Source organism: Echinops telfairi, unplaced genomic scaffold (assembly GCF_000313985.2).
Source record: "Echinops telfairi isolate 266 unplaced genomic scaffold, ASM31398v2 ScPeMD7_3533;HRSCAF=4204_0, whole genome shotgun sequence".
In the NCBI taxonomy this organism is placed as follows: Eukaryota; Metazoa; Chordata; class Mammalia; order Afrosoricida; family Tenrecidae; genus Echinops; species Echinops telfairi.
This window is the reverse complement of record NW_022107431.1, coordinates 79,837,385-79,861,928: the sequence shown is the minus strand read 5'-3', so window position 1 is coordinate 79,861,928 and position 24,544 is coordinate 79,837,385. Positions and strand designations below refer to the sequence as shown.

At 35.9% G+C, this 24,544-nt stretch overlaps 1 protein-coding gene across 1 annotated transcript in view; it reads right to left on the bottom strand.

The window, feature by feature from the left end:
- GRIK2 (glutamate ionotropic receptor kainate type subunit 2) overlaps positions 1 to 24,544 on the bottom strand; it is a 754,527-nt gene that overhangs the window by 121,115 nt on the left and 608,868 nt on the right. Inside the window, exons 12-13 of the mRNA XM_004710894.2 lie at positions 17,371 to 17,489; positions 13,573 to 13,790 (exon numbers count right to left, since the gene is read on the bottom strand). Coding sequence (XP_004710951.1) covers positions 13,573 to 13,790; positions 17,371 to 17,489 — 337 coding nt within the window. The remainder of the gene's footprint in view (positions 1 to 13,572; positions 13,791 to 17,370; positions 17,490 to 24,544) is intronic.

Here is a 24,544-nt window from a genome sequence, read left to right as displayed (position 1 = left end):
ATAAAGGAGTCCCTGGCATGTGGGTACCTCATGTAACTTTACCACTGTGAAGCAAAGCAACAATCTGATAAGCACTTTCAGATCTGCTGGCACAACTTCCTGCATGGGTTTTACAGACGCAATAAACTTAAGGGAATGGGAACAGCATTGGGAAAGACCCTCACAGTAGGAAAGAGGTTTTAGACTACTTATGCTACTAAGAAATCAAGGGAACAGAGCAGGCATTGACCAACTTGACACAGGGTTTAATACAACCCTACATTGGTTGGGTGGACCCATAGAAATTTCTACTGGTCCCTTAATGTTAAGGAAGTCTAAACAAATCCACAGATTGTGCTGTCTACGTTAATACTCTCTATGTTACTTGTCTGGGTTCTACTATCCATTACAATGGCTACACAGAACTCACGGACGCAATTCATGATTAAAGGTTTATTAAGAAAGTTAACAGGTTGCAATCCCAGTGAGAAATGCTCAGTGTAGAATTGTTTATTGGGACATGTTGCAATGTTCTTTGAGGTCTGATAAGCAACGGCCAAAGAGGCATACCACTCCCTTCTGAGATTCAACACTATGGCATTCAGCTCAAATTCTGTAGACCAGCTCCCTGAATCAAATGCTCAGAGACACTCCACTCCAGTAAGCTTCAGCCTGAAGGCACTTGACTCCATCTCCATAGGTCAGTGAGGCCAAGCCAAATAAACTAAAGCAAACTCACTACCATCCAGTGGATGCTGACTCATAACAATGCCACAGGACAGGGTAGAACTGCCCCTATGAGTTTCCAAGCCTGCAACTCTTTACAGGAATAGAAAGTCATATATTTGTCTCTCGGAGTGGCTGGCGGTTTCAAACGAATGACCTTAGCAGTTTGCAAACCATTTTGCAAACCAGTTTGCAAACAGTTTGCTAACCATTCGTTAGCAAACGAATGACCTTGCAGTTTGCAGTTAGCAAATGAATCGATCACCTGGGGATCTTGTTAACCAAGACATGACCTCTACACTTCAGCAACCCCAAGTTTCCCGATTAAGAGTCCACAGGCACCACACTCCACAAGCCAGCCTCCTGCAAAGGAAAGCTCTGCTTTACTTGGCCCTTGGGTTGGGAAGTCCACCACTTTGCTCCATGCTCCAGCTTCATGGTCTCCGGCTGCTCCTCTAATGTTATAGCTGCCCTATGAATCCAGAAGGCTCGTCCTGCAGTGGTCTCTTTACCAGCGAGAGGCAGGAGTGGCACATATCCTCTGGACCTGAGAGCCCGGCACTTGGAAGTCTAGTATGTCATGTTTGCCTCACACAAGAACGAAGCAGTATGTCTTATTTAAAGAGCATTTTGTGTCTGTTTATATCTTAAAAGGGATATTAAAGATTTTTCAAATGATACAATATATATACTAGCATTGTTTAATTTACCTCATCAGTCAATTTAGGTACTTTCTTCTCCCCCAGAGAAAGAGTGGCAATAGTTCACTAAATATTCCAAGATAGTATAATAAACCGGGGCAATAAAACTTAAGATTTCAAACTTCAAAGCTGTTGCTCATGATCAAATTGAACATTATCATATAGAATAGGGTCGTTCTAGTTTCTTAATTGACTCCCTAATGAGAAACTGTAGGTTCCTCTTTGATATTATAGTATGACCCCTTTCAGGACTTCTTAGGAATTTCCTCTCTATGGTAGAATATTTGGCAATAATGATTGAAAAGGAAACATACTTACTCCCATTGTATACATATAGTATACATAGTATACATATCTCCTCAATTTAAATGCAGACACGAATAAAGGTCAAGATTCACCAGGGCTACATTTCCCTGAAAAAAACTAAAACTCCTGTCTTTCTATGTGGCATTTCTCATATTCCCCAATAGAGGTCTTCCAAATACCCCCATAAGAGAAGATGTAATCAGATTACTGACTTTCAGCAAGACTGTAAACACAATCCAAGTAGATCATTTAAATGAAATAAAATTTTGACTGGAATAGTTGTCATCAATCCATGTCTCAGTTCACTCCTATTTTTTTTTCAAGTCCATCCCCAAATTGAAAAGATAGCTAGCGTAGATGTGGTAACATTATCAATTATTGGTTTAATTAAGTTAAGGAGTTATTTAAATATCAAATGAATTCTGCAAGTACATTAAAAATCACCTGAGGATATTTTTAAACAGTCACATAAACTGGATCCCACCTCAAGATATTCTGAATTAATTTGACTGGAGACAGAGACACATCACACATCTGACTATCAACTAAAAAGTGAACTTTGGTTTCTTTGTTGCTGCTGTTTTCCATAAATCATTGAAGAGAAAGAGTTGTGTCCACTTCCCTCCAAATAAAAACGACCTGAAAGCAAAGTGATATAAGCAGCTATATAAATAGGACAACTCTCGCATGCATGTATGCTTAGGGAAAAACCTCTGTACTTATCTCTGGTACATGTTGTTCTGGTTTGCTGCTGTCTGGTCAATTCTGACTCAGAGCAAGCACATGGGATGGAGCGGCACTGCTCCGTAGAGCTTTCGGGGGTGAAAGCCTTACAGAAGATTGCCAGCTGTTTGTTTTTGCAGAGTTGCTGGGTGGGTTTGAACCGCCAACCTCTTGGTTATCACCCAAGCGTATAAACATTACACCACCAGGCCCCTTGAGAGTAACATAGTGAATTAAAAAACATAATATTATCAGTAACTCCTTCAGGTTGTTAGTGGAAACTAATTATAATAGTAATTGTTATGCACAGTGAAAAATATAACCCAATGTTTCCACAAATAATTATTGTTTTTTTTAATGATTGTACTTAGCGAATTTACTTAATAAAATACGAAAGGCATTTTAAAAACAAGAGCTGGAGGTTAAAATATGTCAAACTGAAAAATCATTCTGGATTATCTTTCTTATTTCTAAAAACTTCCACATATGCAAAGCAAAATAATAAAAAAAATTTTTCTCTTAATTTAATAAGGGAAAAATAAGTAATGATTTCAGAAAACACTTTAAAAGTGACACTATAAATTCATTTTAAGAGTTTAATTTCCTAATGTGTTAATATCTTGTACTAAGATGTTATACTTGCATAATTATCACTTTCTAAATGAAAGCAAAGATTGAAAAATATATTTTGGTAACCCAAATTCTAAAGCTAGTGAAATAGTGTATGTTAGTAACATATAAATTACCAATTTATTGTTCATGTTTTATTCCTCAATTTAAAAAGAAATGTTTAGCTTATGTTCTTCTGGCATTTAAGGAGCAAGAACCACTCAAGCTTTAAGACTGTCACTACAAGCACGCCCCATTATTCATTCAAGCATCAAAACCTATACTGTCACCCTAGTGTAATTTAATTTTACAAGATCGTTGAACTGATAAGCTCAGAATAAGGGGAAGGCTATAAAGAACATGTTATTGCTGTAAAGGCCCCAATGACTTAAGGCAAATGTTTTAGAAATGTAATATGATCAAACAGTTGAGGTCAATTGGGTTAGTCAAAATGACTATTGCACTTTAGGTCTTTTGAGTAATGATGGTTATGCCATAATATCATTGGTTATTACTTTTACTGTTGATATTACAAGTCCTTTGGTTATTGCTTTCATAATTAATAAGTCACTTCACCTCTCCATGGCCCAGTTTCCTCATCTGTTAAATGAGCATGATGATAATTGTTTTCTATCTTCCTTCAGGATTTCTGTGAAGATTAATGAACTGATACTTCGAATGTACTTTGAGTTCTCTTAATGGAAGGGTCTGTATATACCAAAATAGGATATTTTGTTTCTAGGTTTCAAAATATAACCCTCACAAGTACACACAATGTATTACTCTACGTGTGCACATTCCTCACATTAGAACCTATACTGTCAAATAAAGTGACTTCTCACCAAGGGCAAAATGGAAATGATTTTGAGTCTCTATCCCCCGGTGAAGTTAAAAGAGGCCAGACAGAGCCCCCATACACTTTTACAGTGGTGTAATATAACTATCATTTCCTTGGTCACATTTAATATATCATTAACTTCTGAATTTAAAAAAAATTCATAAAATGTATTCATGCCATTATCTAATATTTTACCAAACAAAAAGAGTTTAAAGATAGAAAGGATTTTGTTTCTGAGTTTGGGAGCATGGAGCAGACAACAAATAACTGAAATACAACTCCCAACCAAATGTAAAGCATGTGACAGGGACTAGAGATACACGTGTGAATGACATAGATTCAATCCCTGTAATCTAGTCTGCAGTTTTCTATGGAAACACAGAGGCCTCAAGACACATAGCCAGGAGTGACACCACCCTGATAACTGAATTATAGAATGCTGAGAGAATACAATGAAGAAGCTGGGTAGATTTGGGTAGGAGAAAGGTACCAGAAGTTCCCCTGGAAAAGTAAAGTATAAATGAGGATCTAAGAAATAAAGGGAGAAAGCAGGAATGGTTCAGAGGTAAAACACTCCACTTCCATGCAGGACACCCAGTTTCAACTTCGAATAGACTACAAATATAGCTATCACTGTCTGTCAGTGGGAGACTATCTGTCAGTTAGGGTTTGTGTACTGTGATGCTAACAGGTTCTTAGACTACAGTACGTTTGTGAAGAACAGCCTAGTGATCTACTTCCAAAAAATCTGATCCAATGAAAACTCTATGAATCATGAGGTTTGGAGTCCACTCCTCATGGAACCATCATGAGTCATGACTATTTGGATGATAGATAACTCCAACAACAAAGAATAAAGAAGATATAATTAATAAGGTTGGTCTAGAAGGACAAGCATGAAAACCTAATGCACTGGACTGCGGGGGCAAAGGTGAAAGAGCACATGATGCATTACAGGAGTAAGCGCATGTCAGGGTGGCTGGCACCTGGAGTGTGGAAGCAAGTGTCTGGACAATAAGAAAATGTGCCCGCGTTTTTTACTAGAAAAAAGACTGGTGGACTTGTAAACCTGCTGTGGGGCTGGATTTCGATGCTAAAGAAAATGGGAAGTGGAGGCAGTGGGAGTGTTTACTGGAGAGCTTTAACCAGATGGCAAAATGATCAGATTAGTATTTTTAAAAATTATTCTGATCACAGTATGGAAAATAATAAATATGTATATATATATTATTATAAAATCTTGAATAGGAATTATGTTGTTTCCCATTAGGGTGGAGAATGAAACAGAAAGATATATAGGAGGTAGAATGGATAGGACTTGGGCAGTTCTTTGAGATGCTGCACATGCTTGTATTTCTAAAGTAAATGCAATTCCTACCACATGGGAGCATCTCAGTGAATATCTATTAAATAAAAATATGATTTTTAAAATTGATTATTCATACCACATGATTGATACTATAAGATAGAGATGTACATTGCCTAGATAAGGCTTTCTACTCCCATCAAGAATTACAGTCTCTGATAGCCACAGGAGTTCTACTCTCTGTTTTCGGGTAGTTATAAGTCAGAAATAACCAAGTGACAATGGGGTTATTGCACACTAACTAAACAAACAAAAGCAAAAAGGAAAAAACAACTTTAAAAGGAAAGGGAAACAAAACATTTGCATGACTCACTTCTTTGTGACATTTGCTTCACTGCAGTGGTCTGAACTAAATGCAAAATATCTTCACAGAATGTCTGTAGCATTTCAAAATACACAGTCACAGAAAGGCCTGAAAACTTTTCACATGGTTATTATTTCACTGAACAAATAGTCCTGTTTTCTGACAATAATACTCAGAGGAATGAAGTAATTTAAATGAAAACTACATTACAATATGAATGTGATTCCTTTCAAAATCTATTTTACAAATATTTATCCAACTTTGGATCATGATAATACGTTTTCATTTTCAAGTTTAAATTTATTCTAAATTGGACATTTTAAAATTAGCTATGTATTCTAGTTTGACTCTAGGAAACTTGTAAATCATAAAAAATGAAATGAAGTGCATAAAGATCACTATACTAGGTGTTCGTGAGCTGAAATGGCCTGGTCATCGCCATTGTGAATGAGAATCATATGGTTTACTATAGCTGGAGTGACACAAGAAAAAGGAACAGTGTTTTAGTCATTGTGAAAAGTGTATTTCAAGATCTATATTGAAGGCCAATGTTGTTTGTGATAAGATTTTAATTAGCTGTGTTCAAAGAAACCACACCCAAAAAAAACAAACCGATTATTCATATTCACACACCAACCTTGAGAGAGCTAGTGATAAAGAAATTAAAGAAATATACCAAATCTTCAGTTTGAAATTGACTGAACATGCAAAGAAGATGTACTGATAATTATTAGCAATTGAAATACAAAAATCGGACACAAAGAGGAAGGAACAGGGTTGAAAAATATGGTCTTGGGGATAGAAATGAAACGGGTTAATGTGAGAGGATTTTGCCAGACCAACAATTTATTCATAGCATATAATGTACCTTTCTTTTTTTTAACAACACAAAGAATGACTAGACACATGGACTTCTCCAGCTGGAATGCAGAGAAATCAAACTGACTACATTTGTGAGAAGATAATGGAGAGCTAATGGTGTAGTGGTGAAGCATTGGGCTGCAATCCACATGATCGGCAGTTCAAAACCCCCAGTCGCTCTAGTGGAGAAAGAGTGGACTGTCTGCACTCACAAACAGTTGCCTTCTGGGAAGCCCACAGTGGGTCGCTGTGAGTCAGCGTGGACGACATGGCCGCGAGTGGGGAGAGATGATGGAGACGCTCGGTATCAGCAACTAGCGTCTGACTAGAAAACACACGATCAATTTCTCACGTATAAGTCCAGGTCAAGTCCAGGAGAGCCAAAATAGACCTTGAGTCAGTCTATCCACCTGCATGTCAAGAAAATCTCAATAAGAGAATTTACACTTGGAACAGTAAGGGCAGGGAACTTGAGCTGTGGGAGGGCGTCACAGATATGATTCATGGAGAAAGCAAAAGGTCATTAAAAAAACAATAAAGAAAATATCAGAAGAGACTGAAATTTAATCTTAATTGTAGAGTAGCTAACACACATGGAAGAAATGAAGATGCGGAAGAGCTGCACAGAAAATTCCAAAGGGCAAAGGTAAATCTTCTAGAAGACAAAGGTAATTACCATAATGAAATGTGCGAAGACATGGGGTTAGAGGAACAAAAGGGAGGACATACTCAGCATGTCTTCAGTGGAACACACTCAAGAAAAGAAAGCAAGGCTCAAGTTGCAATATTGATTCTACGGAAAAAATGGAATGATACGGGAAGCATCACAAATATGGAAAGAATACGAGTCACTGTACCCCAGAGAACTGGTTGACATTCTACCACTTTAAGAGTTAGCACTTGAGTAGTCACATAAAGTACTGAAGGAAGAATTTCAAGTTGCACTAAGTGCATTAGCCAAAAGCAAGTCTTTAAGACTTGATGTACCTGGTACAGCTAAGAACTCTGAGCACACAGAATCGAGGATGGATAAACCCCTCAGGAACAGTAATGGGAGCAGCGATACCATGAAGGTAGGGCTCAGGGTGCGCGGAAGGTAGGGCTCAGGGTACAGGGAAGGTGGGGAGAGAAGGAGGAGGAACAGGAAACTGCCTACAATGATTGACATATAATCCCACCTCACCCCCACTCCCACCCCCCACGGGGGATGAACAACAGAAACGTGCATAAATGGAGACAGTAGATGGTGTAAGATATGAAAATAATAATTTATCTGGGGTCCATGAGAGTGGGAGAGGGAGTGGGAGGGGTAAAAGAGGAGCTGATACCATGGGCTCAAGCAGAAAGAAAGTGTTTTCAAAATAATGATGGCAACATATGTACAAGTATGTCTGATACAATTGATGTATGGATTGTTGTAAGAGTTCTAACAGCCCCCAATAAAATGATTTATTAATTTAAAAATATATAAATTGTTCAAAACAGGAATTTGGGAAGGTGAAACTATTGCAAAATTACATATAGTGTCATTGTATTAGAAACAAGGGAATGTGCATAAACAAAATATGAATTATATCATGAGAGCAATAATATATTGCTCTTCATTTAACAGTCAAATTCAAAATTAAATGTGACAAGAAATATTACCAAAAAAAGAAAAGAAAAGGATTGATGGACATGGATCAAAAGGCAATTGTGAACAAGGGAATAATACCTGGATTAAAATCAAGAAAGGTATGCATTAGCAATGTATTCTCTCATTATACTTATTCAATATGGATGCTAAGCACAGCTTCAGAAAAGTTGGGTTATATGAAGATAAAGGTGGATTCAGGATCAGAGGAGGAGTTACTAACAATCTGAGGTATGCAGATGACACAATTTTGCTTGCTGAAAGAGAGAAGGACTTGAAGCACTTGTGTTGAAGATCAAGGATTGCAGCCTTCAGTATGGATCACACCTGAATGTAAGGAAGACCCAAATCTTCACAACTGCACCGAAAGGTAACAACATGATAACATGGGATTAAATCTGTTGTCACAGATTTTATCTTGCTCTGATCCACAATCAGTGCTCATGGAAGCCACAATCAGGAGATGATAGGGCTCCCTGTACTTGAAAACTGCGCTATGAATCCTCTCTAGAATGCTGAAAAGCAGGGAGTTTCCTTTGAGGACTACGGTGCACCTCACCATGGCGTTTTCAATGTCATGGTGTGCATTTGAAAGTTGGTATCGAATAAGGAAGGCTGAAGAAGAAGTGGTGCACTTGAATTGTATTGGTGGAGAAGACTACTGAAACTCCATGGACTGCCAACAAGGCAAAGCACTCTCTTTTGGAAGAAGGACAGCCAAGTGGTTCTTGGAGATAAGGCTGGTGATACTTTGTCTCACATATTTTGAACATTTTCACGAGAGAGCAGTCCCTGGTGAAAGACATTTTGTTTGGGAAGCTAGATGTGCAACGAGAAAGAGAGACTGTCAGCAAGATGGTTTAGCACAGTGGCCATGGCAATGGGCTCTAGCACAGGAACAATTGTGAGGATGGTGCAGGACAGGGCGGTGTCTCCTTCTGTTGAGCATAATGTGCCTAACGGTTGGAACTGAATACAAAGCACCTAACAAACAACAACAATGTATTCAGATAATAAAATGTTTAGATATAAAAAATAAAAACACTGACATCAATTTGAATCCAACTCACCTTACTAGGTTTTTCTGAGGCTGTATGACTTTTCTCCTGTGAAGCAGCAGGTGGGGTACCCATGTGCCAATGAGCAGCCAGCACTGAGTACCAACTTGTAGTTGGCAGCTGACAGTTCCCCCAGGACTCCCGGGAAGGATAACACTTAATGGAACCATCGGCAAGTCATGTGGAACACTCAGGAACAGTTTGATAGATGTTAAATGCAAACATCACTAATAATACTTAACATTTATTATTAAGCTCTTAGTAAGTGCTAAGCATGTTGTGTAAAGCTCCCATTAAATACTCAAAAAAATTGTGAGAATGCTTCTGATATTCATTCCAAATAAGGATGAGCAGTCAACGATGTCTAATAAGTCAGTGTTCCTACCAAATATAGGGGGTGAAACCACGAATTAAGCTCATTTCCACAAACTCCTTCATTGTAAACAAGCATTCAATAGGGCAATTTATGTTTCTAGAAGAGTTCAGCAATTTACATTCGATATTTGATAACATACATTTTCTTTTGATGTATGCCACTGTTTGTTTAATAACCATAAAATAAGAGGAGGTCCCTCCCGATTCCTTAGCCCTCAAACCTAACAGTAGTCTGAGCGGCTTAAAGAGAAAAGGAGGGAGGTGAAACTGAAATGGACTTGGAGTCTGGTGACAAGTTCACTTCCAACAACAAAAAAACAATAAGAAGAGGAGGTACTCTTATGATAACTCTTCTTTTCTTCTGATGGACAGACTAGAGTAAGTGCATATGGAAAAATCAGAGACTTGTGATCAGGTAGGTCACAGAGAGATGTGTAGAAATTGGGAAAGCCGAGTCACAGATTGTGGGGAGACAGTGCTATTCAGGGTCAGTTTGCACAGCATATGGCTCACTTTGAGAGTTCCTAACTTCCCCAGAGACCAGAAGACTTACAGACAACTGCAGAGGTGTTTTTTGAGCATGTGGTCTCAGTACACTAATTTGATTAATGTTTATATTTCAGGGGAAATGATACTGGGTGGCTAGTAGTATTTTGAGTAATAATCATCCTTGGCATGATATTTTTGTTTTAGCAAATCAAATGCCCAGATTTAAAAAGGCAGGATTCGATTCTTCCATTATTGTTCTGTAATAAAAACAAAAAACCTGTGCTCTTAGTTATTTTTTTTTCATTTCAATATGCCATACAATTTTCTACTGTTCACAAAAGTAACGCTAAATAATTAAATTATTTTGCTAGTCACTGTGAAATTTACATGTGTCACTGGAGGAAAAGTGATTAGAGTGTAATGGGTGTAGGGCAAAATAAGAAAATAAAAACAACCCAAAACTCTTCTTGAAGGCAATATATGGATGAGATAACTGGTAGAGTCAAGCACGTTCTTTGGTAGTAGAAATTGCCCATGTTATAGAATACATGGATAGTTCTGCCTGAATTTTTGCATCACTTCAGACTTTTTCCCATTAAGATCAAGAATCTTGAGCCAGATCTTTTTCCTTGTAGTAACAAAGCTATGTCATCCTTTAAAATCATTTTCTGGCAATGAGCATTCCAGAACAATTAGCTAACAGCAGGGTCTTGTTAAATTAGCAAGAAAACAAGATGGAAAATCTTTAGAAGTCAATACCTTGAGGGTGCTTCCCAGAGTGTCTGTGTACTGGTTAATTACAAGTAGAAGGATGATGTCAAATGTAAATAGAATATACACAACAATCTCTGGTTCATTGCTGAGTTTCACAGGAAGCAAACATTTGCTTGACATCCATATTCTTAGGAATTTTTTATGTTGCTGTTTCTTACCCATGACTGAAACAAACAAATGGTTTAACAGCGATATTATCAATTAATATAACCTAAGGCCATCCAGAGATAATGAATTGAATATCAGCATTGAATATATCCTTCTAAGTTCCAATTTTTTCTTTTATTAGAACAATAAGCATTCACCTTGAGATAAAGCTAACAACATCAGGGAACTGTCAATTTAATTGTTATCATGGTGTGTTTGTTTATTGTGACTAGTGTACTTTCCAGAAAGTTTCAATTCAAAGGGAAATCCTGTGCTGTTAGAAGCAGAAAGTTGTTTCATGTCAATTTTTTTCAGGTGCTGGCAGCACCCTGTGTACGTGAGAAAGATAAGAGATGAAAGAACAAGAAAAAATAAGAAGCAAGAAAAAGTGGAGCTAGGCAAAAATTCCACAGTGCAGAGCAATTAGCAATTGGATTATATATATATAATTTTTTTTAAAAACAGAAAATTGAAAATGCTGAAAAGGGATAATATAGTTTAAAGGAGAAAAATGACATACAGATTTGGAAAAAAACATTTTCAGAGATAAACTTTGCTCATTGTTTAAGTAGCTTTGAAACTAAATGTATTCAAGTTTTCAGAAAAAATGAAAGTAAAACTACAAACTCTGAAATATTTATGAAAACAAAATAAATACCTTGGTGTCAAAATCGCTCTAGTTAGTTGTTTTCTGTTTTTCACAATTTCGACTTCAAATGTCTTTTGTATACTGGGATAATTTAAATGTATCACATAATCATCACAATGTTGTTGATACAATATCAATGTAGTAATTTCAACCACTGATTTGATATAGCAAAGAGGATCATATAAAACATTATGTCTGATAATGTTTTATTACTGAATTTGATTAAATGAGAGTGATTTCCCATTTATAAGGTAAAATGCATGAAATCATTAATCTGGCCCTATTAAAAATTCACACGTAAAATAATTAAAACTCAAACATTAGATTGACTATTACTAAAACATGATGTATTCCTCTAAATTTTGATGTCCTCCAGGACATCACTGCCCACCCATCCCCCCAAAGGGATAGAAAATAATATTAATTTATAAGAATTTTTTTATTTAAATAATTGCCCAGTGACTTGGGAAAACAAGTTTTTATTAAGATGAAACCCAGTTCTGTGGTTGTTGTTCTGTCCTTCCACTCTATTGACACTGTCACTTGTTGGGTACTGTGAGGTTGACTAGACTCATCACAACCATGGTAGGAGTACCACTTCTTCAAAGCTCTGGGCTCATTCCCTGTTGTCCTCGTGGGGTGTTGAGCAGCTAACCATAAGGTGAGCATTTCATAGCTACCAGCAGCTTCTTGAGAAGAGGGTGAGGCCTTCTGCTCCCATAAAGATTTTTAGTTTCAGAAACCCAAAGACGAAGTTCCACTCTGTCCTATAGCTTCCCCATGAGTTAAAGCTAAGTTCACAAGATTGTTTTTTGTTTTGCTCTTTATGAGAGCTGATCACAAAGTCTTTCTCCCATGGATGCACTGAGTTTGATCCATTGACCTCTTAGCAACTGAACTCTTAACCACTGTGCCACCAAATCTCCTTAAGTAAGCTATAATTGCCTTCAAAGTGAGCCTGGACTCATATTTGCTATACAATGGTCAGTGTGTTTCGCTACTTTGGGCAGTCACTAGGCACTTACTGGAAGAATTTATTTTAGAGCCTCAGTTGATTATTTTAAAAAATGAATACATTTTACCACTTCTACTATATATTTGAAATTCCAGTTGCATTAGGAATTACATTGGGGGAAATTTTTTTTACTTACTTGCTAAAATGTAAAAGAAAATTCTAAGCAATATTGACTCTGTAGAGTGGAATCTTGCCACCCAGACACCTCCGGTCCCGCAAGATCAACACGAATAAGAAGAGAGGGAGAACTTGATATAAGCCCACTTCACATTTAAATTTTCCACTGAGCATGCTCAGAAACCATTGAAAGTCAAAGCTGTAACTCATTTGAAGATATTGAATATTAGATGGATGAATGAACAAATAATAAAAATGGTTCCTCCTTTCTCCCAAGCCTGTTGCCGTTGGATTGGTTCCAACATCCAGTGACTGAAAGGGCAGAGTGTAACTGTCCTTTCCCGTTTCCCACATTGTACTCTTTTACAAAAGCAGACGAGCGGTGGATGGGTTTGAACTGCGAAGAACGGGGACGCCAGGGCTCCTTTATTTCTTGTTCTTTCTAAAGTCCCATTTTGTTCCTTTTTTCCCGTCGGCTTCTCCTTGACTCTACTCAACAGAAAGCAATGCAAGGAAAACAGCCGTACATGCAGTCACTCGATTTTTCTGGCATAACCGTGTCACAGAATCTGAATCTACTATTAAGTGAATTGTAAGAGATACATTTTTAAATTAAAAAATAAAACCATGTTGAAATAAATTACAAACATTACATTACCTTTGAGTAGAGTTTCTTCCCAACAAGAAAAGAATACCTGTAAAGCAAAAATTCCTTACCGTGTTTAAGTATTGAAACATTTTGCCTTGCACGGGCACACATCGAGTTGCACGGTTCTCCACCCCTGCAATGTATGCAATTGGTTATTCTGCACCACGGATGTCCTAACATTCACGAATGGAGGAAGGTTTGTTTGGGTTTTAACCTTTTACTACATCTATTTTTGTAAACCGAGAAGCCTTACCTTGAAGAAGGTCATGGTGGCTCCATCCTCCACAGCTCCATACTCTATCTTGGTTTGTTTAGCTAAATCATCAGCAGAGTCAATAGGCGATTCCATGCGCTCCACTGTCAGAAAGGCGGCTAAGTTAGCAGTATACGAAGAAATGATGATAAGTGTGAAAAACCACCAAATGCCTCCCACTATCCTGGTGGAGAGCGCTTTGGGCATGAGCTCAGAACCTAACAGAGATTTGGGGAAAGGTGAAACGAATACAGAGAACATGATCAGCAGACAGGTACTTTGGGTCACAGTGGAAGAATGGAATCACTGTGTTAAAAAAAAAGAAATAATAGGATTTGCATATTGCTTCAGAAAGCCAGCAACAACCATAGGATAGGAAGTCTAGAGGTTAATTTCAAAAAACAGATTCTTAGGCTATTTGTGTTCAAATATAGTGATAGAAGATAGACATTCAATTCAAAATGATGCGACATACAATTAAAATATTAACAATACTTGGTAAAATTATCATTAGCAGTGAATAATAGAATCTCTCCAGTTTATAAACCACTTAAATTATTTATCATACTTTTGTTAGTTATGTGTTCTTTAGAAGAAATTATATAGCAAGCTTTATGAAAAGTTTCAGTTTTTATGTCCATATAGTTCAAATTTTTATTTTTCTATCTTATTTTAAAAAGCAGTGCTGTATACAAGTATAAGAGTTTCATTTGTCCATATTCATTTTAGAACATATTTTTATTCCAGTGTGTAATTTCTGTTCATTAACAAATTATCGCTCGTGTAAAATGATATATCTCCCATCACTATAGGTAGCCTCAAAAGGGAAGTAAGAATAGATAATTAAATAGCCACAAATTTATTTTACACATACATAAATCTTTCATAAATATGAGTGTATGGCTGGAGTTGCCTGTTCATGATATTAGTAAGATAAACGGGACCTGATGATTATATTTAACTTTTGATTATTCATTTTAATTAATTTAGATTTTTTTAAAACTAACAACTTTAAAATCTGGTCTCTTACCAATTAAATTCTAATTATAGTTTTACCACATTTTTTACCATTTTAATATTGAAGTGAATACATTATCAGTATGTGTAATTTGTTTTATAAGAGATGTATACTAACTGTATGGGTATATATAAATACATATATAACATCATATTACTATTCACTTTTAATCTTTTCCATCTAGAGACGTATAGGCTACAAATTACTCATTTTTAACAGAGCTTGAGTAAAATGGAATGAAGCAAGATGGACTCTGTTTCACTATTTTGTGATACAATCGTACCTTTAATATAATAACCGATGCAGTAAGGTATCACATCTTTAGATGAAATGAAAATTATGAAAATCTGCTCCTGGTAACATTAAGAGGTGGTACCTTGACTGAACTATTATATCAAAACAGCCCATCTTATATTACAGTTCATCTTACCCGTGCAATTTCAAACAAACAACCAATTTTTTAAAATGCAGACAGACTTGGACATGACAGCCAACTCCAGCTCCAGACTCTACCTACCACTCTGTCAGGAAAGAAGCAGAAAAGTACCTTTTCTGATGGAGTTGCTCCTATGCCCTGCCAGACACACCCTGGGGCACCGAAACACTACAATATTTCCAAGATGATCAGTAGCTCTGTTGCCTATTCTAATTTTTTTTTAACAACACCAAAAAATTGAAACAAGACAGGGAAAGAAAAGAACAGTGGAGACATTTGACAAAATGGCCCAATTACCACAAGTTCACATCTTACCCAAGGACTTAACAGAAACACCTGCTAGGCTTGTGAATCAGAGCCTGGTTCGGGGCTGACTGTCATGTACTCAAGGCAACGTCATGTCCAGCACTATATCCCACTAATTCCTGGGGAACTGGACATCAGCCAGGATAGTATGGGGTCCTCTTTCATGCATCCACCAGCAGTGAAGTATTATGTGGCCAAGCAAGTGTATCCTTGAATTTCTCGTCACTCACATCATCATCTTCAGAGGTTTTAGATCTAATCTTGGTTTTAATTGCTAGCTTTTATTGCTATCAAACTCATTTTATAGAGACACTCTCCCAAACCTCCAAATAAGTGTTGGGAATATGATTGATAAAAAAAGTACCTTACTTTTTCAAACAGGAAAAAAACGTTTTGTTAGGGTCAGATTTTTACTATGGGGCTAATACCCTGCAGACTATTATGAGATGCATCTGTCACACAGTACAGGCTTATATTCACTTTTATTGATTTGAAATAACTCCAGTATTAACTTTCAATGATTTAGAGTAAGTCTAAGAAGGAAACAAATGGGACCCAGAATTCAGGAAAAGAAAAATCCAAACACTTAAAACAGGGAAAGCGTATTCATTTAAACCACCTTTTTCCACAGCATCGATCTTCTTCAAGTGACTCCTAGGTTAGAGTATGTTCGATTTGAGGTCTTTATTTACTTAGTAAAATGAAAATAATACAGAATTAGAACTAGTTGAAAACAGTGCCACATGCTTAGATTTGTTTATGTCAGAGTGTTCTGATTTTTCAAGTTTAAATAGAAATATCAATAAACCTATATATGGATAGAAACATATATTCATTTTAAAAGGAAAAATATTTCAATGTATTTGGCCTTACTAGCAACATGGGCTTAGATATTACTTATAAGCAAATTCATGTTTGCCTTATTTACTTTCATTTTAGGAAGCAGTTTATACATAGACTAGCAATGAACTCATGATTTTATGCCTTATATTAAGCACATGACCACAAAAGTCTATTTTAATAAGCAATTTATAATTTAACAATAAATTAGCTTAATCAGAGTAAATATTAAATATGCCACTAAAATTTAGACTTTATGGTAAATATGGTTACTTTAATAAGGGAATATTTTCTTTTTTCCTCATTTATACATTCATTGTAAGGGTGCTCAAATTTCAGACATTTTCCTTTATTTACTAATATTAAAACTGAAATATATTACATTTTAATTTAGATAAAATAGTCCTAGATCTTTGCTGGTAAAAAAAAGGAAAATATTTTGAGTAAAAGTTATGGTATACTAATTTATTGAACTTTATGTATTTAAATATTAAAAGAAACCATAGCAGCAAGAATAAAAATGAAGCATTAAGACATATTACTATTCGTATTATGTCATTTCCAAAAGATATGATGTTTAATTTTAGCATTTATGTTATAAATTTTAAATAATTATGAAAAAGTGTTCTTGCATGCACTTCTGAACAGGCAGTAGTTTATGTTCTTATTTTACTAAATACAGGTAAATTTTACTCCAAAAGGTAATGCTAAAGGGTTAAATATTTTAAATTTACAGATCTAAATGCAATAGGTTTACTAATCATGCAATAAATACAAACACATCTAGTATTAAGAACTGATATGAAAGAGAAGTTTTACATCAAAATGAGACAAGAAACAGGAATGCTACACTGTATTCTTGTTTCAAGGAGATGTAATTTTTAGTAGGACTTTAAATGCAGCTTCTGGCTAATGGATAAGATTAGCTTGGTTATCTATGAAATAATGTACCTACTGTGGGTTAAGAAAAAAAAATAGATGAGTACACTCTATGTGGATTTGCAAAAGCTAATTGTTTTCTCAGAATCTCTCTTAGATAGGATTTGAGAATGCCTAAATGCACTAGGTAGATGAAGAAGCTGGATTATGGTTCCATGCACAGAGGCACCCATGCAAGCGACTTATGCCAGCAAGAGCTGGACCCCCAGCAAAGAGTGGGACATGGTGCCCAAGGGAAAGAGCAGGCTGACGCGTATACCTTGCTGCATGAGAGCTCCAACTCCAAACCAGAAGCTATTTAGCAAGGTGAAATTGTTTTCCACCACGTCGGAGTCAGGGTTGCACGGGTGGGGGTTATACCACTCGTAGGGACTAAACCTGGGGTAATTGACAGAAGAGAAGAATACATTTAAATTGCAGTGAGAGGAAGTTCATTCCAGTATTTTTGCTGCAAAAGAAACAGAAAGACAGGTGAGATTAAGTGAAAAACAGTTACAGGCACTTTTACAGTATTGTATCATTTGCATGGCAAGTGCTGTTTCAAAATCTCTATCAGCTAGTTCTCATACTGAGGTAGCAAATGGCATTTCTTTACTAGATCTTACACATAAGAGGAAAAACACAAACTCTGTGTCTAAGTAGACCAAGAACATTTTTTCATTTTTATGCATTCTCCTTTATAGATTTAAAAGAAAGCATTTTTAAAAAACTAGAAAATCCTTAAAAAGGAAATAAATCATTTTGACAAATATATTTAAAATTTTCTCTAAAAGTTCATAAAGACAGAAAAAGAAATACCAAATCATTTTAAGAATAGTATGCTATAACAAAACCCACCCATCAAACAAAAATAATTATTTAGCTATGTAAATGGTACTATTGATTTAAATCTCTATGTAACAAATTTAACTCCATATGGAAAATAAGTTCGAATGTATTGCATTCTAACATGCTTTCTACTATCCTGTGCTTCTGAAACCATAGAGGACATGCCTGTTGGTGTGGTATGAAAACAGTATTAGAAGCATCTACATATATATAGCTGATTTTTTCCCATTAATTATTTGGTTTAGATCCATAGTAAATTTGAATAACTGTTTTAAGATAATGAAAAGTAAATCAATCTTTGGGTCTATAAAAACATGTTATAAGATTTATTATGAATATCTCTCAAAAATCAAACTGGACATAGATCACTTATAAAAATTGTAATCTGGATATATTTATTAATTAATGGAATATCCAAAAATATCACACTCATAATTTTAAAATACTTAGTCAAATTGCTAAGGTAAAAATATATTTTCCCTACCATCTCAAATTTTAAAGCCACTCTTATAAGCCCAAATTAGCATATAACCCCTTTATGAAAGCATTAAAAAAATCTTACATTCAATCAAAGTTATTTGAATAATGTGTCTGTCACTTCAGAGAGCCCAATTTTCTTCACAATAATCTTTCTGACACATTAAAATTCAGAAGATCAAACAAACCATTTTCATCTTTCTAATGCAATTTTAGAATACCCCACTTTTAATAGCATATCCTTGACAAACAAAGAACTGTTTTGTTTGGTGCTCTAAGTTAAACTGACACAGTGAGAGAAAGGTTGATTGGATAGTAATTAAAGATTCTGATATGATTTGTTGTGTCTGAAATAGAACTACCTTTGGTTGTAGACATTTTATTTTTATATAAATCCATGTATTACTATTATCCTAGGGAGAGCAGTTTATCTGCATCTAAAAATATATATTTCCAAACCTCAGGATTTTTTATCAGACTTTATACAAAAACATAGTCTTGAAAAAATATTGTCAAATACCAATTGTAATAATACCATTTGTAATATCAAATCTCTCCCTTGGAGCCTTCTAGCCTACGAGTTAGATGGTGGCTGTGAGACACTACCAGCTATGTGCTTCTGCTCAAATTATATAACGGTGAACTCTGTGCTGGTCTGTCCACAGGATGAAGTATAATAAGACTTTGCTCAGAAAGGTACGGAAAGAATGTCATGAGTCAGCAAAAACTGCCCAGGAACTCAGTCAGAGTCAGGCCTTCTGCCCCACTTCCTTTTATTCTACCTGTGATATTGGATATTTACAGCCTCAGAAACCCAGAGTTGTGTCCTATGCACCAGAAATCCCTGCACAGTGAACCTCCTAGCTCCAGAAGATAGGAGACATCAGAAGAGCTTCAGTCAAATGAGGTGCCAGAGCATGAAAGAGAATGATGGACGTCCCAGCCCACTGAGCAAGTGAAGCTGAGTGAGTGCGCTGAGGCATACGGCTCCATGTGGAGTATGGTACCTCTGGGTCCATCAACAGGGAAGTTTACAGCCCAGTGGTTTGCCTTTTGGGCAACCTAAAGGAACTTTTGTACCAAGTCCTGATAAACAACTGCATCCTCAGGATTTTTCACTTCCATGCCAAGCTGCTAGCTTCTGTAATAAACTCTTTAATCATGAATTTTGCCTGTGAACTCTGTGTGACATTGCAATGGATCTGAGCCCTGGTGGTGTAGTGGTCATTCATTGGACTGTGGTCTGCAGGACCATCAGTTCGAAGCCAGCGGCAACTCCTCAGGAGACGGCTGGGCTTTCCATTCCTATAACATAGAATATCCAACATATCACCGGCTTCCAGAAGATTGAGCGAACCTGTCTAGGAAGTAAGTACAGCTACAATGTTCTTTTGAACCCCAAGGGGTAAGATTTTATTCTTACACACCGTGGACATACTGCCTGGGAGACCAGCCCCTAGAAAAGGCCTGACTGGTAAAGTAGAGGGAAAACACACACAGCAAGTTAAAAATTATCTATAAGATGGACTATAGAGACTGCAACATTAGTCTCAACTATAGCAAGGATTGTGAGTATGAAGGTAACGTTATCAAAATGAGAGAAGATATCTAGAAATGTCTAAATGGACTGACATTCTTGGGATATTTCTATTTTTAGTGGATAAAGATATTAGTTCTAAAAGATGAAGTCAGTTTAAATAAAGCAGTTCTCACAAATGAGCTAACTATAAAAGCTATCATACTTTGGCAGAAAAGATCATCTAATTATGGGCAAGAGGAGATGTGCCCTCCTGTAATCTCTATGGAAGGAGCCTGCCACATCTTCCTGCCACTGCTCAGTGGTGCCTTCACACCTCCACTGTCCCTTTAGCAGCCATCAGGGCTCTGAAAGAAAAAAGAGTAAACGCCAGAATAAAGGGAGATACATCCGCTACAGGATTATCACATAGGACAGACAACTGGCCCACAGCTCCAAGGTGAAACGTTTGTCCTTTTGAAGCCATGCCTCTTTGAAAACTCCATTAGGAATAGCCTTGAGAATGGGAACCTTTGGTTCTTTGAAAATCACATTTGCCTCCTACCACAAGAAAGATTCCATATAAGCCATGAGAAAATTGAATAAAATGCTCTAGAAAGGTCAAACTTAAATAATGAACATTTAATAATAGGAATATAAACTTGCACTTGTTGATTTACAAAATGTAGGTATATTATCTCATTTTTGAACCACAACAAAAGCACTAGAGGTCAGTGTACAGTGAAACCCTGTGAGAGCTGGAATCCAGTAAGTCCTCCTTATTTTTCTCCTCTCTCTAATTTCCCACCTTTGATAGCGTGTGGCTTTAACACTTTTCTATCACTCTCTACCAGCAGAAAACATCAGACATTTCCTTCTCTGACAAGTTGCTCCTTACATGCATACTGGCTTTCTCAAGCTTTAATGTTTTCTTATTACAGAATCTCCACATTTTTTAATGCAAAACCTGAAATGCAGATAAATCAGGGACCTGGCAAGGGTGCTCAGAAGCTGGATTCAGGTCTGTAATGAAAGTCTTCTGAGAAAGCAAATCCTATCTTAACTGTGACCCAGCCCAAGTAGTTTCAAAGTTTACCATCCTCCATAAAAGAACAAAAGAAGGATCTTATGATCTAATTCAGCTCTGAGCGATCTATATGAGACTTCTCTCTAGTTTTCCTTGATGCCAAGAATTACTTGCTTTTCACTGGAAATAGAAGACTTTTGTTTCATTACTTCTTGGAAAAGTCATAATGTTTGTTATTTCTTGCACATTGAGATTTTTCAACAATCAAGCTTTGGTCAAATGTCAGTAATGACAAAATAATAATTTATAAATTATCAAGGGCTCATGGGGGAGTGGGGAGTGGGGAGGGAGGGGAAAAATGAGGACCTAATGCCGGGGGCTTAAGTGGAGAGAAAATGTTTTGATTGAGAAGGATGAGGGTAATGAATGTACAAATGTGCTTTACACAATTGATGTGTGTATGGATTGTGATAAGAGTTGTATGAGCCCCTAATAAAATGATTTAAAATAAATAAATAAACTAAATGCAAAAGAAATAAAAAATGTTCAATAGAAAATCCTATTTTCACAAATAAATGCATATGGTGTCGTCTAATTTTTATTTGGAATATGAGGCCTAGTAGTATACACATTGAAATATTAAGTGATCTTAGGCATAGACAGAAAACATTTTAGTGATTCTCAAGTTAATCTGAATTGTACACTATTTTTGGAAAATTATCTTAATTCTATATTTTTATATTTCCACCTGAAATCTAACAATTTTGCACATGGAAGATAATATAATTTTTCTTATACTGTCAAAAAAGGTTATCCCTTTGATTCATGAAAAAATGCTAAAGCCCGGAGTCTCAATAATTTTTGTGAAAAATCACAGTAGCTTTAAGATGTAATAAATCATGTTAATGGAATTTAACTCAATATATTGGGGAAGAGAGAGAGAGAAAAAAAATTCCAGTGTAAACTTTTTAGTTTTCAAAAATCATTTCATGACTGTTAATCTTAGAAAAGAATATACAAAGAAGTAATATTAAAATATTTTTGTGGGCCTATTTAAACAGTGATCAAATACATTGGCACAAAACTTGGGAAAAGCACCCTATTAGACACGTGTTAGTTAGGTTCTCAAAACCCTCAGAAAAGATGCGGCTTCAGTGCAAAAATTTTCAGAAAAATGCCCTCGGCACCCTACAGCTCTGTCTGTCCAGTTATCTTTAAAGTGCTTTTGAAAGTATAAGAAATAGAAATAATTCAGCATCATGCTTCATTAAATGCATAAAAGTTATTTGAGGAAATCACTTAAATTAGTAGATCTTATGGTGTGACCTTATATTTGGCAAGTATCATTTCAATTGTTTTATATTTTTTGATTGCTTGCTTTTTAAATTTCTGAATTTTTAATACCAACTTCACCACTTCCAGTACATAGCTAATCCTACACCCTACTTTAGCCAGAAAATATGTATTGTGGCTTTGGCAACAAAACAGTTTTCAGAGCTTAAATAAGAATTTATTTTCATAAATAGGATGGCTTAAATGGTAGGTGTAACAGGAATTGATATTACACATTGTGTGTTCATAGCTATCAATAGCACATATTCCTAAAATATTTTCAATTGTTCAGTTAATGAAGTTAATATAACACAAAGTAATTGAGTACATATTAGAGAATGGGAGTCACTGAAGCCTATATTGCATTTTTTAAATGTTTGACTTATCTAAATGTTTTAAGAATTAGTAATAAAGGAAAGCATTTCTTTGGTTGTAGCCTTTTATTTTAATTAGCTTCCAAATCATTAATGAGCAGGATATTAGTTAAGCTATGCTGCTTCCTGTGCTCAGATGTTAAAGGCAAAGTGAAGTTTTGAAGTTGAATGAAGTTAAACTATGGTTAAGAAAGACATGAATAAAAAAATAAAATTAATTTGGAAGACTGTATTACATAAACCAGGAAATAATATATAACCTTGCAATTTAGTCATATACTTACAAATAAGCATAACTGATCACAAATATTTAATTTAAATGTAAGTAAACTTAACATTTTCCTACCCTTCATACACTGTGGACTCCATTTGAAAATAATCTACTGAAATACATTACCTCATCACTGTTAGGTGAAAAATGTCTAAATGAAAAGGCTTACAACTAGAAAAAATAAACCCACAAAGCAAACCAATATAGACAGCAGTAACACAACCTCGTGCTCTCAACAAGGTAATTCCTATATTGCAGTTAATAGCCAAGTTTAATTATTGTCCCATCAGGGTTCCTTTATGAATGAATAAAACATGACTGGTCTTATACCCCTACTTTAATAGAAGTGTTTCCTTTAAAAAAAATGGGGGGAGGGGATGAGTAATATTAAGAAAGGCATGCAGGTGTTGGATGTCAACCTCACTGGATAACACACAAAAACATAAATATTTGAGCACTAGCTATCTTAAATTACATAAGAAAAGACAACAGCATGAGACTAAATGAGGTAGCCCAGAAATACTGAGAAACAACAAATCTCTTCATGCTTGTGCAGAGGAGCCGAAACAATGTGCATCCCTTTTAGCAGGGTCTTGGCTATTCATGGAAGCTCTACTTTTATGTGTGCATTGCCCTGGCCTTTAATCAACCCTTTCAGCCACAGCCTTCCCACCACTGGTGATCATTGTTGATAACATAATCCCTGAGCATGAATTAAAGGAGCGCATGTAAACATTGGAGCTGACAGGAACACAGAACTGAGAATGGGAATCCTTTGCACCCTTAATAGTTCTAAGACCTGGCTTCTGCAATTGTTCCTTAGATAGTCTACTGTCTCGCTGTCCTGACATAAATAAATAATCCTATCTTGTTCTGTTTCTCTAACATAAGATTTTTTTTTTTTTTGAATGTTGGGGTAGGGGTGTATTTATCAGTTTTTCTTGACCTGGTAACGTTTCTCAGGGGCCTGTGCAAGCTTCTTGGAAGCTCAGTCCAGATGTAGTTAATAGTTGTGAGGCTAACAAGAATGTATGTGCCTTGTTTCTCTATTGCCCTCAGTTCGAGCTCCATCTTTGCCTTTCTTTCACATTGTGTAGTGAAGTTATTCGACTTCTATCAGCATCCCTTCCTTGCAAAACCCTTTTTTGTGCAGAGATGTTCGCAAAGTTGTGTGTGTCTCTCAAACATGTAATGTCGAGAACAAAACTGAAAATGGTTTATGAGGAGCTCGAGTAGGGCCAGTCTTTGAATTTCTTTTTATGTCAGATTCTATAGAATGAGAATTTCTATTGGGCAAGAATCAAAATGAGGTAAAGAGAGAACAAGGTTAAGATGTATTGCCTGAAATAACCAATTACTTAAAACTAATTTAAATAACTAATTACCTGAAAGTATTCAAGCTTTGGAATGTTTAAATAAATTCTAATTATTACAAGTAGTGATAAGGTTTAAATTTAAAGAATGCCAAGATTAACCTTTAATTCAATATATCCTAAAATAGAACACTCTGCACCAGTAGCACACATGAGATAGATTAATGCTAGCCAGACAACGTTTATTACTTTAATAGAAATATATGGTCTTCTAAACTCCTTAAAACTTTAAAGG